Source organism: Rhinatrema bivittatum, chromosome 1 (genome assembly GCF_901001135.1).
Source record: "Rhinatrema bivittatum chromosome 1, aRhiBiv1.1, whole genome shotgun sequence".
NCBI lineage: Eukaryota > Metazoa > Chordata > Amphibia > Gymnophiona > Rhinatrematidae > Rhinatrema > Rhinatrema bivittatum.
The window spans coordinates 581,997,186-582,015,250 of record NC_042615.1 but is presented as its reverse complement, the minus strand read 5'-3'; the positions used below and the strand labels follow the sequence as shown (position 1 = coordinate 582,015,250).

Here is an 18,065-nt window from a genome sequence, read left to right as displayed (position 1 = left end):
GTCCATGGCTAATGCATTTCGAAGCCTGTGTAGGGAGCAGAATCTGTCCATTCTGTGGTTCGATTCGGACACAAGAGGTCGATGGTTGGTTGACCTCAGCGCTAGAAGATTTTGCTCGCTGCACATGGATTCAGAGACCATTTGTGGGGATGGCGACATCGATTAAGATAGTCTGTTAGTATGTTCAGTATGCTTGTTAGATAAGTGGCCCGGAAATGCATAGATTGTGCAAGGGCCCGGGCCCGTGCCCAGGCCCAGAACTGCGCGGCTTCCTGGCAGAGCAGATAAGAGCCTGTGCATCTCTATTTGTTTGAGTACCACATTGTGAATACAGACAGACAACATAGTGGCAAAGTTTTGTGTGAGAGGTAGTGTTTGAAGGCATAAAGGGCATAACGCATGGCTTGAAGCTCCAGGAAGTTGATCTGAGACTTTTCATGGAGCGGAGTCTACGCATTTTAGGTTTGGAGGGTGTTGATACGAGCTCTCCAACCCAAGTTGGATGCGACTGTGGCCAAGATCATCTGAGGATTTGGTTACTGGATTGGTGATATGGATCAGGGATGAAAGCGGATGAACGACTTAGAGCCACTGAAATTTTAAAATCCACTGAGTTTTTCTCATGGCTAATCTGGCCATAGGAGTGACGTGGATCGTGGAAACCATGTGGCCCAGCAATGGAAGAATTGATGGGCTGAGGCTATGTTGCATGTGTGCAGAGATATGGACAATTTGATAGGATGTCTGCGCGGTTGTTGGGCAGGAAGGCCGTTGCAACTGTAGTGCCCAGATCTGCTCCATATGGGATTTATGGAAGTTGATCAGAATTCCCAGCCAAATGTAGTAGATTTATAGTGAGTCTTAGAGAATTTAGAGTTCCTTGTTTGGATTGACTCCTTATTAGGCAGTCATCCAGGTAAGGAAACGCATGACTGCTGCTGTTCTTTGTAGATGGGTGGCAGTCATTGCTAGGCATTTGGTGAAATACACAAGTTGTCGAAGCTAGTTCAAATGGTAGAACTTGGTATTGAAAACGTTGTTGACTCACTATGAAGTGTATAGAAAGTCCAGAGAATAAAGGCAACCCCCTTGTTGTAGTAAGGGAAGCATGGTGCCGAGACACACCATTCTGAACTTTTCTTTTGAAGAAATTTGTTGAGATTTCTGAGGTCCAGGATGGGCAAAGGTCGCCTGTTTTCTTTGAAAGTAGGAAATAGCGGGATTAAAATCCTCTGCCTTGTTGCGTCCGGGGAACGGTATCCCAAGCCCTGGTCCTTAGTGGGATGGACCGTTCTGTTCTCTGGCAAGGTTGAAAAATCCAGGAGCCTGCCCGACTGGTGGAGCTGGTGTGATCTGGATATCAGTTGGTCTCACGCGGGAGCGTGAGTGGAAAAAGGTTCTTCTAACATCCCTCTTTGCTGTGCAAGAAACGTAGAGAGCTGTTGCAGGGTCTCGCGGTGGTCTTGCAATCGAACCACTGTCTGTTGGACCTTGTGCACGAAGAGATTATCTGCGGTGCATGGCAGATCAGCTAGTTTATCTTGGACTTCAGACCATAAATCAGGGGCAGTAAGCCAGGTTCACCATCTAGCACTAAGTCCTGTTGCTGGCAACGTGAGGACGTTTCGAAACAATCACATGTTGCACAAATTTCATGTGGATGGCAGAGCGGTTCCCTTGGTGTTTCAAATATAGCTGGTAAATAGCAATATGTGACACCAATATAGTTCTTGGAAGAAGTTACGACCTAGACCCTCCCGAAAACTTCTGGTCATTTTTAGTGACCTGGTTGAAAGGGATGGTTTCAGACAACACGTCCTTTACTTAGGTCTCGATGGGATTGGTGCCGAAGTAGGATTAGAGTGCCCATCGCCGTTTGAGGATCCCGGGATAGGTATAGGAGTCCGTGGAGGCTCAGAAGGACAAGTTGGCGTTGATGACTTAGGCTGTCGTTGGTAATTGCCACAACGAGGCGGTGCCTGCGAATATCGATGGCTCCGGTGTAGTAGATTCCAGAAGGCATCGAGGGCAGCCTGACGGATGAGGACATCCAGCTCCTCCCTGGAAGCTGGAATAGGTAGCGCAGATACAGGTGGAGACAGCTACAGGGGGGAGACAGGCACTTCCACATGAATCTGTGGTGGCTCAGTACCCAGCACCGGTGTTGGTAGGGAACGCCTCGGTGCCTCGGGTGCAAGGGAGCATGGAGACTCTTGTACCCGGGCCCGCTTTGCAATTGGCTCAATGGACATTGATGCTGGTGGGTATCAGTGCCGGCACCGAATGCGGAACCACGTCTGTGCCGGCGACGATGTTTCCCTCTGTGCTTGGCCCGGCCATTCTCCAGCACCGAGGAAACTGCCACCGATGTCCAGAATGGTGTCTGTAACGGATGGTTACCGTGGCAGTGACAATGTTTCCCTCGGTCCTCAGCCCGGTCATTCTCCAGCAATGAGGAAGCTGACCTCGCTGTCTCGGATGGCAATGGTGACGGACTGTCACCGTGCCTCTACTGTTCCTGGCATTGTTTCTCACCCAAGGATTGCACAGGGCTCTGGTTGAGAACCCAAAGTTTGGAGCATTTTCTTTAGTCAAGGGCATCGACAGAGGCATTGACGGCAGCCGCCATGGGAACCGTGAACATCCCAATCCCTCTAGCCCCAATGAACCCAGAGGGAGATCGCAGCAAGGACACTCGCGGGCATCGTGGGGCAGACCGAGGGTGATAGACATAGGGAGAAAGAGGGCCGCAATTTGGTTGATAACCCAGGGGAACAGATAGTGAGGTGACAGGAACCGACCGGAGAAAGCAGAGTTGCTTACCTGTAACATGTGTTCTCACAGGACAGCAAGATATTAGTCCTCACATATGGCTGACATCATCAGGATGCAGCCCAATCACGAAACACTTTTGTCAAAGTTTCTAGAACTTTGACTGGCACCTACTGGGCATGCCCATCAATGCACTGACCCTGCATCCAGCAGGGATCCCCCTTCAGTCTCGTGTTATAGTAAAATGTACGTGCGAAAAATAAAATAAGAAAACGTAAACAACTCCGTGGGGTGGCGGGCAGGTTTCGTGAGGACTAACATCCTGCTGTCCTGTGAGAACATCTGTTACAGGTAAGCAACTCTGCTTTCTCACAGGAGAAGCAGGATGGTAGTCCTCACATATGGGTGAGTACCGAGCTGGGGATGCCCGAGCAAAGCACCAAATACACCCAAAGACGTGCAACAGGCACCCACAGGGGTGGAAATTTGGTTAGGAGGGCATCCTGAACCCTGAACGAGTCGGTGGAAGGATGTTGGGAAGTTAAACTGAAAACAAGTTGCGTAGAATAGATTGGCCAAAGATGGAATCCTGTCTGCCAGACTTGTCTAAGCAATAATGGGCTGCAAAGGTATGGAGAGAACTCCAGGTAGCAGCCTTACAAATATCAGCAAGCGGCACCAAACGGAGATGTGCTACTGATGTCGCCATGGCCCTGATAGAATGTGCTTTCACACGGTCTTGCAGCGGGATGCCTGCTTGCTGGTAGCAAAAAGAAATGCAGTCCGCTAACCAGGAAGAGAGGGTCTGCTTTCCCACAGAATTTCCCAACTTGATGGTATCGAAAGAAAAACAATTGAGTGGATTTCCTGTGGACCGACGTGCGGTCTAGATAAAAGGCTAGAGCACGTTTGCAGTCCAAGGAATGCAGAGCCTGTTCTCCTGGGTTTGAATGGGGCCTGGGAAAAAAAAAAGGTAGGTAAGATAATAGATTGGTTAATATGAAAGTCCAACACTACCTTCGGTAAAAATTTAGGGTGCGTGCGGAGGACTACCCTATCGTGCAGAAGTTTAGTGTAAGACGGGTAGGTAACTAATGCCTGCAATTCACTAATTCTGCGAGCGGATGTGATAGCGAGAAGGAAAACTACTTTCCACGTGAGATAACGAAGATCACAAGAGTGGAGAGGCTGTCCCAAGAGTGGTGAGCTGTCCCAAAACCAGATTAAGGTCCCAAGCAGGGGCAGGAGGGCGCAGTGGAGGTTTTAAATGGAGCAAGCCTCTCATGAAACGTACTACTAAGAGTTGTGTTGAAATGGAGATATTTCCTATAGCTTATGGTACACAGACACTGCACTAACATGCACTCTGATAGAGGAAGTTTTTAGGCCTAACTCTGACAGGTGCAAGAACCTCGCAGTGGGACAAGTGAAGGGGGGTCTATGGACATGGAAGTGCACCAGACTGTAAACCTCTTCCATTTAGAGCAATAAGACCTTCTCGTTGAAGGTTTTCGTGAAGCCACCAGGACTCGGGATACAGACTCTGAAAGGTTAAAAAGGTTGGAGTATTAACCTTTCAACATCCAGGCCATCAGAGACAGAGCCTGGAGGTTGGGGTGACGCAGGTACCCTTCATTCTGAGTGATTAGAAGGGGATCCTTCCCCAGAGGAATGTGCCGGCGTACTGATAGGTCCTGGAGGATTGGAATCTACACCTGGCGTGGCCAGTGGGGAGCTATCAGGATCATTAATCCCTTGCCCTGCCGGAGCTTCACTAGAGTCTTTGAAATGAGAGGAAGTGGAGGGTACGCATAAAGGAGACCACTGGCCCAGGAGAGGGCGAAGGCATCTCTCTGTTGCGAGTGGTGACTGCGAATGAGAGAGCAGAAGTTGTCTACTTTGTGGTTGTGGACAGATGCAAAAAAGTCTATGCAAGGGTAACCCCAACGTTGGAATATTGTGTCCACTACCGTGGGGTTGAGAGACCACTCGTGCGGATGAAATGTGCAACTCAGCTTGCCCGCCAACACATTTGTCCATTCCCGGCAAGTAGGTTGCTTTGAGGTACATCGAGCGGGAAAGGGCCCATGCCCATATCTGTGCAGCTTCCTGACACTGGAGGTAGGAGCCAGTTACCCCTTGTTTGTTGATGTATCACATCGCAACCTGATTATCGGCTTGAATCAGGACGGCTCTGTTTGACAGGCAATCCTGAAAAGCCTTGAGGGCATATCTGATCGCCCATAGCTCCAGGAAATTTATCTGGTGTTTGGCTTCCTCTGGAGACCAGGTTCCCTGAGTCTGCAGGTCACCTACATGTGCACCCCACCCGAGGTTGGATGAGTCTGTTAGGGTAATTTGAGGATCTGGAGCCTGAAATGGAAGGCTTTGAATGAGACTGGAGTGGTGTATCCACCAGGCTAGTGCCAGACGGAGCTGTTTGGTAACCTGGATAATGCTGGACATTGGCTGACAAGCTTGAATCCACTGGCATTTTAAGGTCCACTGCATCACTCTCATGGCTAGGTGAGCCAACGGAGTGACATGCACCGAGGACGCCATGTGACCCAACAGTATGAGGAAGTGATGAGCAGTTGAAGATACTCAAGTCTATAGGTGATGCACCAGAGATGCTATGGTGAAAGCGCGGTCCTGGGGAAGGAAGGCTTTCACCTACATAGTGTTTAGGTCAGCCCCTATAAAGGATAGGGTTTGGGATGGAACTATCTTGGATTTGGGATGGTTGATTAGAAACCCTAAGGAGATCAGGGTGTTGATAGTGAGACGCAGGGAGGTTAGTGCACCCTGCTAAGTCGGAGCCCTTATCAACCAATCGTCGAGATAAGGGTAGACATGCACACCCTGATTCCTGAGGAAGGCTGCAACCTCCACCAGGAACTTGGTGAATACTCATGGAGCATACACTAGGCCGAATGGTAGTATACAGTATTGGAAATGACGAGGGCTGACTAGGAATCGCAGGTACTTGCGATGAGATGAAGTAATTGAGATGTGCATGTAAGCGTCTTGGAGATCTAGAGAGCATAGCCAATCTCCTCTTTGTAGAAGAGGAAGTAGAGAGCCCAAGGTTACCATTTTGAATTTTTCTCTCCGCAAAAATTTGTTTAAGGCACGGAGGTCCAGTATCAGGTGTACACCACCTGACTTTTTGGTATTAGAAAATACCGGGAATAAAACCCCTGCTGGGAGAGGGGAACTGGTTCTATTGTTCAGGATTTGAGGAGGGATGAGACCTCCTGTTCGAGCAAGGGAGAGTGGTCGGACGTCCCCCACGTCAGCCGAGGTGGAGAGTCCACTGGAACAGTCAGGAGATTTAAGTGGTAACCCTGAGTGACTACTACAAGTACTCACTGGTCTGTGGTGACTGTATGCCAAGCGCTGTTGAAGTGGCAGAGCCAACCGCCGACCGGTATGGATGGAAGAGGACGTTGGCTTACACTCTCTAGGAAGGAGTCAAAACCCTGACGCTGGTCCAGGCTAAGAAGCTGGCTGAGACTTTTGAGGCAGAGTCTGCCTGGATTGACCTTTTTGGTAAGGTCTGGAAGGACGTCTTCTATAAGCCGGAAGATAAAATTTCCTTGGCTTGTAGGCCCGGCCGCTCAGAGTCATGCCTGAAGGTTCTCTTAGGGGTGGAAGGGAACTCAGACAGCACAGAAGAAAGCTGGCGCAGCTTTTCATGGTGGTCCTTCAATTGTGCCATAGTCTCTCGGATCTTTTCCCCCGAAGAGATTATCGCCCACACAGGGTAGATCTGCTAACCTGTCTTGGACTTCTGGTCTTGTCCGAGGATTTGAGCCAGGCCCATCTTCTTGCATTAATCCCCACTGCAGACATTCTAGAGGCAGTGTCAAAGATATTATACGCAGTGCGGATCTTATGCTTTCCAGCATCCAGACCTTTTTGAGCCAGAGTATGAAGTTGAGCTTGGAGTTGCTATGGTAAAGAATCAGAGAAATCCTGGATCCTCTTAAAACGGTCTCTGTTATACTGGGTCATGTATAACTGGTAAGAGGTAATGCGAGATATGAGCATTGAGCCATGGAAGACACGCCTGCCAAAGGCATCCAGGGATTTTTGTTCCTTCCCTGGAGGTATGGAGGAATGAGGTTTTGAACGTTATGCCTTCTTCTGGGCTGATTCAACAACTACAGAGTGATGATCCAACTGTGATTTTTGGAACCCAGGAGCTGACTGCACCAGATAGGTGGCATCTGTCTTGCGGTTGACAGGTGGGATCGAATATGGGTGTTCCCAGTTTCTCTTCAGGAGATCAAGCAGGATTTCATGAATAGGTATAGACATGATTTCCTTAGGCGCATCTAGAAATTGGAGCACTTCCAGCATCTTGTGCTTAGAGTCCTCTTCCGTCTGAAGTTGAAAGAGAATGGTTTCAGACATTTCCTTGATGAAATTAATAAAAAACAGATCTTCTGGCGGAGAACGTCATCTTTCATCTGGGGGAGAGCGCTCTGATGGTAGATCATCTGTAGCTTGGGACATATCATCAGTCCAAGGATCATAGGGCTGATCTCCAGCAGGGAGAAATGGTGCTAATCCCGAAGGACCGGGCCTAGGCTTCGACGGAGGCACCGACGGCATCGATGGACGAGTCGGTGGTAAAATCCCAGGCGGTGGAATGAGTATCGGTGTTTCCTCATCATCCGATGATAATGGAATCGGTGTGGAAGGCACTGGACCCACTGGTGCTCTCTGTTCCATCGGAGGCAGGGCACCGATCAACGCATCCAGTCTACCCAGTAGCGGTGCGAGCGCTACGGGAATCTGATCAGTGACCGGCTCGGGGACTGGTACCGGCGTCGATGGAGGTTGGAAGCCCTGAAGTGCTTTACCGATGGCCTCCTGGATCATCCGATCCAATTCCTCATGGAAGGCTGGGGCGTGGAACCCTAGCTCCAGAGTAGGAGGCAGCACTGGCGTAGCCGGAGGGTCCACCGGTGAAGGTGGAATCGCGGATCCCGGCACCACTAAAGGTGGGGAACGCCTCGGTGACCCGGTCACAGAAGAGGATGGGGCCTTTTCTGGACGGGGCTTCTTTGCTGGTGGCTCTGTCGACGCCGATGCTGAGGGCTTGCATGGATCGGCGGACTGAGCCTTGCAATGATGGTGTCGACGACTTTCACGATGATCTCCTTGGTCCTTTTCTTGAGGAGGCAAGGAGGGAATCAACACCTTTGGAATCGTCGACGCCGGTCGGGCAGCAGCGGTTTCCCGGTGCTGGCGAGAGGTTGATGGCACTGGCTCGGACGAAGTTGAAGCTATCGATGGAGTCGGGGTTTTTAACTGAAAGAGAAACTCCATTTTCCCTAAACGAGCCTTAAGGCCTTTCGGTGTCATTTGGGCACATTTGGGGCAAGTTAGGACCTCGTGGTCGGACCCCAAACACATAACACAAACCCCATGCGGGTTAGTGATGGACACTGTTTGACTACAGTCGGGGCACCAACGAAAACCCAACGCCATGACGTGGTGTGGTCGATGGCCGGTAGGCCCCAAAGGGATAACTCATCGGGAATCGACCACGGAGTATGTATAGGGAAAGGGGGACCCCTATGGGGTAAGTTTTTTTGAAATTTTTTGAAAGAAGTTCCGTGAGGAAAATTCCTGTCAGGAATCTCAAGAGAGCTCCTTAACCCGTGGCTACTGCTGCGTGGAAAAAAGAAGACTGAAGGGGGACCCCTGCTGGATGGAGGGTCAGTGCATTTCTGGGCATGCCCAGTAGGTGCCAGTCAAAGTTCCAGAAACTTTGACAAAAGTGTTCAGTGATTGGGCTCCATCCTGATGATGTCACCCATATGTGAGGACTACCACGCTGCTTGCCCTGTGAGAACAGGGCATAGTACTCACCGAGCACTGATGAAATGTACTCGAAGGAAGACCCGTGTAGGGAAATTATTTGTGAAGTAAAACTTCAAGTGTTTCCGTGAGGAAAAGTTGTGAGAAAAAAATCTCACAGAGCTCCTAAACGCGAGGCAAACTGCAGCACGGAAAAAAAAAAAGACTGAAGGAGACTCGATGTGGACACAAGGATCATGGCATGCTGGGCATGCTCAGTGTGCCAGTCAAAGTTTCTAGAAACTTTGACAAAAGTATTCCATAATAGGGCTCCGCCTGATGACGTCACCCATATGTGAGGACTACCATCCTGCTTGTCCTGGAAGAAGAAGATGTCACCCATGTGTCATGGCTAATTCATCCCTGCTTAAAGACAGAGAATAGGGGTAAAATTAATGTTTATTGTGAGAATACCACTAATGTCCTAAGCACATTCAATCACATTGAATTTGTTCTCAAATTTGTAAATGCTAGGATAACAGTGGTAAGGTCAGCCCTGTGAATGTGGTAATTGGCTTCTCTGTGGTATGGTCAGTGTTAAGGAGTGGCTAAGACTGTAGGTAAAGAAGAGAAAATGCTTCGCAAAGGGTGAAAGTAAAGGAGGAAAGTGCTGGGCTTTGATAAAAATACTTCAATTTGTGAATTCTGCATATCTTGTCACTGACTTGTGACAAAGACAGGATACAAACAAAAGGTATGGAAATTAAGGTGTTGTACTAAGTACAGTATTTTTTCATGCCTTCTTCCGTCCCTAACATTTTTCCTACAAAAGCAAATGTTTACTTATTATAAATCCCCACTCAGCAAACCTGAGGGGACTCCCCCCTTTCCTGCCTCACAGCAAACTCTCCAGCCCTCTCACTGGCTTCAGAGATCCAACATGGCTCTTGTTCTGAAAAGTTTGGAGACCCTGGCTTAGATAAAGCATCTTATATCCAAAGCTAAAACAGAATATTTATGCTGATTATTATACTCTCTCTTTTTGTATATTTTAAGTTTAAGCAAGGGGGGGGGGGGGGGGCGCTGTTCGCCACGAGACGAAATGGCTGCGGGTGCCTGAGGCTCTGGTCCCGGGATCCTCTTGAACTGCTCACACAGAGTAACAACCAGTAAATTTAGGGCGTTCGGAGGTGCCAAAGGTTTGAGCAAACATTGCTGCACGCAAAAATCCAAAGCAAAGGGAAACGGGAGCCGTAATCGTTGCGAGCCGGGAGAGCTGCTAGTCACAGCAGTCTTAACCGCCCTCTTCCGATCGCCATCTTGCCGCGAACAGACTTAATTACCAGCAAGGCACCCGCCTTAACTTCCCTTCGGGTGAGGGACGCGACTCATTTCAGGAGCAATGGGAACCTGAATACAAGACCCCATTAAGGCCCCGATACTCCAAACACCGTGGCACTAGCTGCACGTGGGTGACTCACTGAAGATCAGAAGAACAGAGGGAGAGAGTGACACCGCGCTGCGATCCTGAGGCCGGCCATTTGCTGCTGTAGGCCTCCCACAATCGCTCCCCACAGAGACGAGTCGGGCGGACGTGGAGGGACATTAAAACCATTAAAACTATCCGGGGGGCACTGTTCGCCGCAAGAAGGGAAGGCTGCTCGTGTAAGGAGGATCCAGCCCTGCCTCTCCACGAAACAACAAATTAACAACGGAAAATATTTTTTTAAAAATGGGCCCTAAGCATCGCATCGGCTGGGGCACGAGATACTGACATAAATCGCCTGCCAACCGGGGGGTGGCTCGCAGCGGCTCGGGAGAGCCAGAAGAAAGTAAGTTCCTGCTTTTATGTGAACCCATCCGCCATCTTTGCCGCGAACTCGGCACGTAGCCTCCCGGTGCAGGCCAGCCTGAGCAGAAGATCACGTGATTTTGCCTACAGCACTGGTTTAAAACAAATAATCTAAGGCTTGCCAAGGGCTGAATGCCGAGGGACGAGCTGACAGTCGGTGCCTGAGACCCCAGTGCTCCCCTTGTACCGATTGTCATTGGAACCGCGGGAAAACTTCACAGCAGTCCTTTCAAATTTAAAATAGGGGAGGCTCAGATATCCTTGCACTTACTATTGAGATTTTGACAGCAGGGTCGGCTTGGGCAGATGAGGGGGATTTGAGATCTTCCTCGGGGTAGCTGCGTGGCTCGTGGAGCAGCAGGGGAGCTCGGGGACAGTGTCCACACAGGCTCCGCTTTCTTCCTGGCATCCATCTTAGAAGCACACCTCCCAGCAGGGACTCAAGAAAGGGGAAATCAGCTGCAGGCATGTTATCCTGTGCTGGGGGAGTGCAGCTCTATTCACCAGGGACCTTCTATATTGATCATATACGCATTTAAGGAGGGTAATTCTCAGTGACTGAGGTGTTCTCTGTGGTCCAGAAGTGCTGCTGCTGCTGTGTTTGGAGCTCTCTCTCGGCGGCCCCCCCTTCCCCTTTACTGCCACCCTTCCCCTGCTGCGTTTAATACACGCAGTTGAATTCCTGCAGCACCCATAAAGCAGCCAAATTTTTGAAGTAAACTCCAGCGGTAAAGCTTAAGCAGCAAATTTAAGCAGCAACATTTCAATTGCATATTCCAAAAGATACTGAGTGTGTACGTTTTTGGTGAGCGTACAACAACGTCTCTTCTAAGACACTTTAATAGCTCACTCAAGGAGAGGGAACAGATGTAGCCGACCCTATTTGACTCCTTTTTTCACTGATCCAGCTCCATCTTGCATTGCTTTTGTGATTTTGAGGTCCCCAAACACATCTCTCAACAGTTACTGTCCTGTGGAGCTGCTTGCCAGCATAATGTCGACGCGGACGGCACGCAGAGAAAGGGAACAGACTAAGGAAAATCACGGCCTACCGATGTGGCCTCTGAAGATGAATATAGCATGGCAGATTCCCCAGTGCCTGCAAATTGGGGCGGACTTACGCGCTGCCGTAGTAGAAGCTTTGGAACCAGAGTTTAAAAAACTATCATCCCAGATTGGCGATGTGACTGCAGCGATCGCAGGATATGAGGCGCGTTTCTCCGCGCTTGAACAACGGGTCTCTGACGGGGAAGATGGTGCATAGACCACACGGTCAGAGGTCGCAGAGCCGAGGGCAGAGATCGCCCGGCATACGGTACACCTGAAGGACCTGGAAAACAGGTCCCGGGGGTCTAATCTGCGCCTGATTGGTATCCCGGAGGCTATTGAAGAACGAGAGCTGCCACGAATTTTGGAGCACTGGTTAAACCGTGAAATATCCCTGGATAAAGAGCATGGTCCCCTACGTATAGAAAGAGCCCATCGGTTAGGGCAAAAGCACACCCAGTCCGACAAACCGCGGGTGGTGATTATAAAACGTTTGAACTACGCGCATAAAACTGAAATTTTGCAGGCAGCTCGCCGGGGGCAGTCGTTGATGTACGATGGAAAGAAGATCCTGGTCTTTCAGGATTTTTCCAGTGCTTTGTCTGTGCAAAGGAGAGCGCTCTCCCCCATGTGTGCTCAGCTATTCAATCTTGGCCAGAGAGCAGTGATAATTTACCCGGCACGGGTGCGGGTGAGCACCCCGGGAGGGCTTAGGTGGTTCACAGAGGTGGCTGAGCTAAAGGACTACATTGCCACTTTGGGCCACGTGGAGGAGCGGAGATCAGGCAGAAGCAGCTCCGGGTCTGATCTTGGGTGATGTGTATTGCCAAAGCTGACTAAGCTGTTGTTGTTTGTTCTAATATATAGGGGCAAAGACATGAATTATGCCCAGTTCTGGGTTATAGGATGTGGGGGTTGGGCTAATGTTTTTTCATTCCTGGGTTTCTCTGTTTATTGGTTTGGTGAGTTTCTGCTATTTGGAATTCCAGATGTGGCATACCTCCACATCCAACATGTTCTATTACGGATCTACTTTCTGTACTAAAAGGAAGGTGCTGGGATATGTCTTTGTGGGACTGTTGTGGTTAATTCGTTCAATTCATTCTTCAGCACTCAGTCCATCAGATATTTTTAAACTTCAGGGATGGGGTTGGTGAGGGAGGAAAGGTGTCTTAGTGTCTGGGGGGGGGTTTCTCTGAGGAGGGGGTTTGGTGTGATGAGATTTCGGGGAAAGGTGGGTAGGAGGGGTAGGGAATGGGCGGCTGGGAAGGGAGTGGGTTCTAGGTCTGGGTACTGTGGGGTTGTTGGTTATATGATGGTGGTAAGGGGTGGGGAACTCACTGTCACAGGGAGATGGTCAGAGCTGGGATAGCCATTGCTCCCTTGGAGTTGGAAATTTCTCATAGTTCAGCTTTCTCTACAGTGGAATGATATGGGGTAATGGCTACGAAGGGACTTAAATTGATTTCATGGAATGTTTGTGGTATCAATTCGTCCATTAAAAGGTCCAAAATCTTGCAGGCTTTGAAAAGACAGTCAGCAGATATAATATTTCTGCAAGAAACACATCTTAACGATGTAGAGCACAAGAAATTGCGTCAAAATTGGGTGGAAGCAGTATATTTTGCATCCGCCACCAGACAATCTGCTGGGATGGCTAAACTGGTTCGTAAAAATATTCCGTTGCAGATTCTCTCGGAGCTCAGGGACCCTCAAGGGCGTTTTCTTATTTTAGAAGCTAGGATTAATCAAATGCCGATGGTGCTTTGCAACATTTATGCCCCGAATTCACACCAAAAGCCATTCTTTCAGAATTTACATAAACTACTCCTCCCCCATATCGATCAATTGTTGGTGGTGGGGGGTGACTTTAATGCCCTGAGAGACCCTGACCTTGATAGGTCCTCGAGTGTGCGGCAAGCTGGGGTTGTAGGCTGGGGGATACATCTGCTTGAAAGTACTCTACATTTGGCAGATGTTTGGCGCACCTTACACCCTTTTGAGAGGGACTTTACACATATTTCTAGAGAGTGCATGCGACACATTCCCGCATAGACTATTGGTTAATCAGTACTCATTCGTTCTCCAAGGTGGGCGGGGATTGGGGATATTGCCATCTCAGACCATGCCCCTATCTGGGCAGAATTGGCATTGCTTCCCCAGGAAGGTGCTCGACATTGCTGGCGGTTCCCCTACTATCTGGCCACGGATACTGCATTTCAAGCGTTCTTACTCGAAAGATGGAAAGATTTTGCAACACTTAATGCTCAACATAGCGATAATCCTATCTTGTTCTGGGAAACAGCTAAAGCTGTACTTACGGGTGACATTATTTCATATCTTGCCCACCGGAAAAAAGTATTGAACAGCCGGCTACTATCACTGACCAAGAAACTTCAACAGGCTAAACAGGCGCTGTTGCGATCTCATACCTCCGCCACCAAGAGTGTTTATATGGCTACCCAGTCGGCATTGAATTCTCTACTACATCAGAGAGCCAAGCATAGTCTCCTTTACTACCAACATAGGTTTTATCGATATGGCAACAAATCAGGGAGGCTGCTAGCGAACTTGGTTAAGGCCAGTAGGGGATCCCTGCATATTACGGCTCTTCGTGCTCCTCAGGGCCATATAGTCCACGATACCCCTGATATTTTAAAGGTTTTTATGGAATACTACTCCGCGCTCTGTCAGGCGGAGGGCTGGGATCCGGATAAATGGGAGGACTTTAGCGCCCATTTAAACCTTCCTTCGCTTACCCATAGCCAGGCACAGTGGCTAAATCGACCTATTTCCGAGGAGGAGGTTCGGCAGGTTATCCGTGGTTCCCCAAGGTTTAAGGCTCCAGGGCCAGATGGTTATAGCTCTGAATTTTATCATTGCCTGAGCGAGCCCCTCACCCAGTTTCTTCCTTCCCTGTTTAACACACTGGTAGCGAAGGGTAGCTTTCCAGTTCATTGTAATGTGGCTCATATCACTTTGATCCCTAAGCCCGGAAGAGATTCATTGCAGCCTGCCTCTTATCGCCCCATTTCTTTGCTAAATGTAGATCATAAACTTCTAGCAAAGATTATGGCAGATAGGTTGGGCGATATTCTCCCGCAGTTAATCCAACCGGGACAGGTGGGCTTCGTTCAGAAACGGTATGCTTTAACCAACATACGACGCTTGACAGTTGCTATCGATCTCTGCACTAGACACCATGCTCCTTTTCTCATAGCTAGTTTAGACGCGGAAAAGGCCTTTGATCGTGTGGAATGGGGATTTATGTTTGGCCTTTTAGGGGAGATGGGGTTTGGAGGTTTTTTCTATCAGGCACTCCAACTTTTGTATACAAAGCCGGTTGCTTCACTGATGGTGAATGGTCAGTGCTCACCCTCTTTCCCAGTATTTTGAGGTACCAGGCAGGGCTGCCCGTTATCCCCCTTGCTTTTCTTATTGACTCTAGAGCCTCTATTGCTGGCCATTCAGGCTTCTCCCAAGATCCGAAGGCTGCTATTCCAGGCCCAAAGACAGAAAGAAGTTTTCAAATATGCCACGTTTACGGATGACTTACTGGTCTTTCTTACCAATCCCAGTCAGTCCTTGCCGGCTTTATTGGGTGTTGTGAAGGAATATGGGACATTCTCCGGCTTTCGGATAAATTGGGAGAAATCGGAGGCTTTGGGTTTTCCATCGACTATGCAAGCCACGTGGGGAGGTCCCTTTCCGTTGCACTGGGCGGACGGTGTAATTAAATATTTGGGGATTAACTTGTCTTTAGACCTTTCCGCTATGTATGATTTAAATATCCCGAGACTCCTCCAGCATACTAAGGAAAAACTCAATCTCTGGAAAAATTTGCCCCTTTCCATAGGGGGGTGTATTAATTTGTTTAAGATGATATTGCTACCAAAGTGGTTATGTGTGTTGCAAAATCTACCTCTGACATTTAGGCGCAGTGACAATAGCGCCCTGCAAAAACTGATGAGGCAATTCATATGGCAGGGGAAGAGGGCATGGGTACCAATGTCCTGGCTCATGCTGCGCTGGGGAGAAGGAGGTATGGGAGTCCCTAATTTCAGTGCGTATTGTGTAGCGGCAAATCTTTGTCTCATCCGGGAATGGATATTGGGTACATCCTTTTATATAAACATTTTGGCCGAAAGTACTTTGGTGGCTCCCTTAGCGCTCACTTACGTCTTGATGGGGCCGAGCAAAGAACTGTCGCCTGGGCTATTTTGCAACCCACTGATAGCTCCGATCCGAAAGGCCTGGCGGTACCTAACCAAGAGACTGGGTTTGCCCCAATGTAGTCCGTATCTACTCCCCGTGCAGGGAAACCCAGAATTCCTTCCGGCTCCCAAGCAGTGAGTCTACAGGGATGGGCACAGAAAGGTATTACTCATGTGGGGCATGTGCTCGAGCCAGATGGGGCGGTGATGTCGTTTCCCACTGTACAACGCATCTATGGCCTACCGGTCGCTCAGTTATTTGGCTATATCCAACTCCGGCATTACATTTTGGCATTAAAGCTGGACTGTTGTAACCCTGCTCAGGTCCAAGCGTTGGAAGCCTTTTTTTCATTTGGAAAAACAAAGCCCTTTATCCCTTTCCATGTATTACAGAGGTCTCCAGCGGGGTCTGTCACAGAGCACCTATATCACCTCAGCAGAACGTTGGGGAAGAGATGGAGTGTTTACGCTTTCAGTAGTGACTTTTTCTGCTTGTATGGGGAACTTAAAAAAGATCTCCGATAACATGTATTACCGGGAAATGCAATATAAATTCCTGCAGAGGGCCTTTATTTCCCCACAGATTGCTTGGAGAGCTCGTCTCATCTCTGATTCAACATGCCCCCGTTGCCATCTCGCCATTGGTACTTTATCTCATGCCTTTTGGGCCTGTCCTCTAATACAATTGTTTTGGCAGAAAATTGCAAATTATTTACAGCATCTCTTGAAAGTGCATTTCACAATCACTCCGCAGCTGATTTTATTTGATTGCATTCCCCAGTCTGTCATTAGAAAAGTGGGGTGGCGCATTTTGGTCTGGCTGGTGGGGAAAAAAGTTATTTTACTTAATTGGTTGGAGCAGTCAGCGCCCTCATACTGGACTTGGCGGAATCATTTTCATCGAATGATGCAAATGGACAATCTTACTTCTACAATGTCTCTGGTGAAAAGACGATCTTTCATGGACATCTGGGAGGTCTATCTGCAAACCTTGCCACACCATGCTCGCAGTTTGATACTCAATGCTTAACCATTGACAGCAGATTATATATATTTTTTTTTGGCAAGGATTGGGTTCTCACCCCTATGAGCGCGATTTGATCCTTGTTTATTTTGCTATATCTATGTGCACGCTTTGCCCAGACCTGGGAGTGGGGGAAGGGTTAAGGGTGAGACTGGAGGCTTTGTGTTCCTGAAAGTGGTTCTGGTGGGGCTTCGCCTACAGTCATTGGTTCAACTGGTTTGGGGGATGTCTCAGAGTCCAGCGTCCCTGACGCCATCTGGCACAACGCTTTCCAAGGGGCGTCCCCGGGGTGTTGTATAAGTGTGGGTGTAGGTACACAGAGAAAATAGTAACAGAGTGGTTCTCTATGGTCTTTTGACTCTGGTTGTTGATATTTGTATTCTGTTCCATTTTCTTTGGTTCTTCTGACTAGTATTGTTTCTCCCTTTTTTTTCTGTGTGAATCACTCAATAAAAATTGTATTTACAAAAAAAAAAAGTTTAAGCTATACATATATTGATTTTAGATTATATATGTTAATCTGTACATCGCTTAGTTCCCTCGGCGTAGACAATTAATAAATCTCAAAAAAGATAAAATCCTCACTCTTTACACCAGGAAATCTCTCTTCCAATAAATGGAATGTGTTGCCATTGGGTGATACAGGTTTGCAGGAACACTTGTGTAAATCACTTATCTCAAATATTTCTTACCACTGGCTGCTCAGGGTTTATTTGACTGTGAGGAGACAACTTTTGATCCTTTACTTTCAGTCCTCTGTCGGATCTACCTGTAGATGCTGCCAGGTCAGGAAACTCTTCAGTATCCTAAAAAATAATCACACAAACTATCAGAAGAGCCTTTAACCATTACAAGAAAAAACTTTAAAACTTAAAAGAAAAATATATACACACAAAATATGAAAGTGTAGTTTAATGGTTAAGAGATGGCCACCGGGAACAAGACTGAAACCAAAAGAGCTCCTGGGAGTTATAGATGTTTTATGATTCTCAAATCAGTTGATATGAGTAGGTAAGTAATTTGGCTGACAAAGAAGTCATTTGATATACAAGAGCTACATTTGTCATAGCTAATTTGATGGAAATTCTGAACACAGTAAAAATCCTAAAATGTCACGTCTTTAAATAACAAAACTAGCTTGGTGTTAGCAGGAGCTAGAGAAACTGCAGAGGCAGCTTTCACTGCCAGTGGGAGATGGGAATGGGGGAAGAATCTAGTCATTATGCGATAGTGATATCTAAATGTGGAATTCAGAGTGTTAGGAATTATTAGGAAGGGAAAGGAAAATTAGGTTCTTACCTGATAATTTTTGTTCCTGTAGTACCAAGGATCAGTCCAGACT

The 18,065-nt window shown here is 48.2% G+C and overlaps 1 protein-coding gene across 7 annotated transcripts in view; it reads right to left on the bottom strand.

The window, feature by feature from the left end:
• Nucleotides 1–18,065, bottom strand: part of SECISBP2 (SECIS binding protein 2) — a 303,042-nt gene that overhangs the window by 206,273 nt on the left and 78,704 nt on the right. For all 7 annotated transcript variants that reach the window (XM_029618469.1, XM_029618450.1, XM_029618477.1 and 4 more), the window contains one exon: nt 17,416–17,529. In XM_029618469.1, the coding sequence (XP_029474329.1) occupies nt 17,416–17,529 (114 nt within the window). The remainder of the gene's footprint in view (nt 1–17,415; nt 17,530–18,065) is intronic.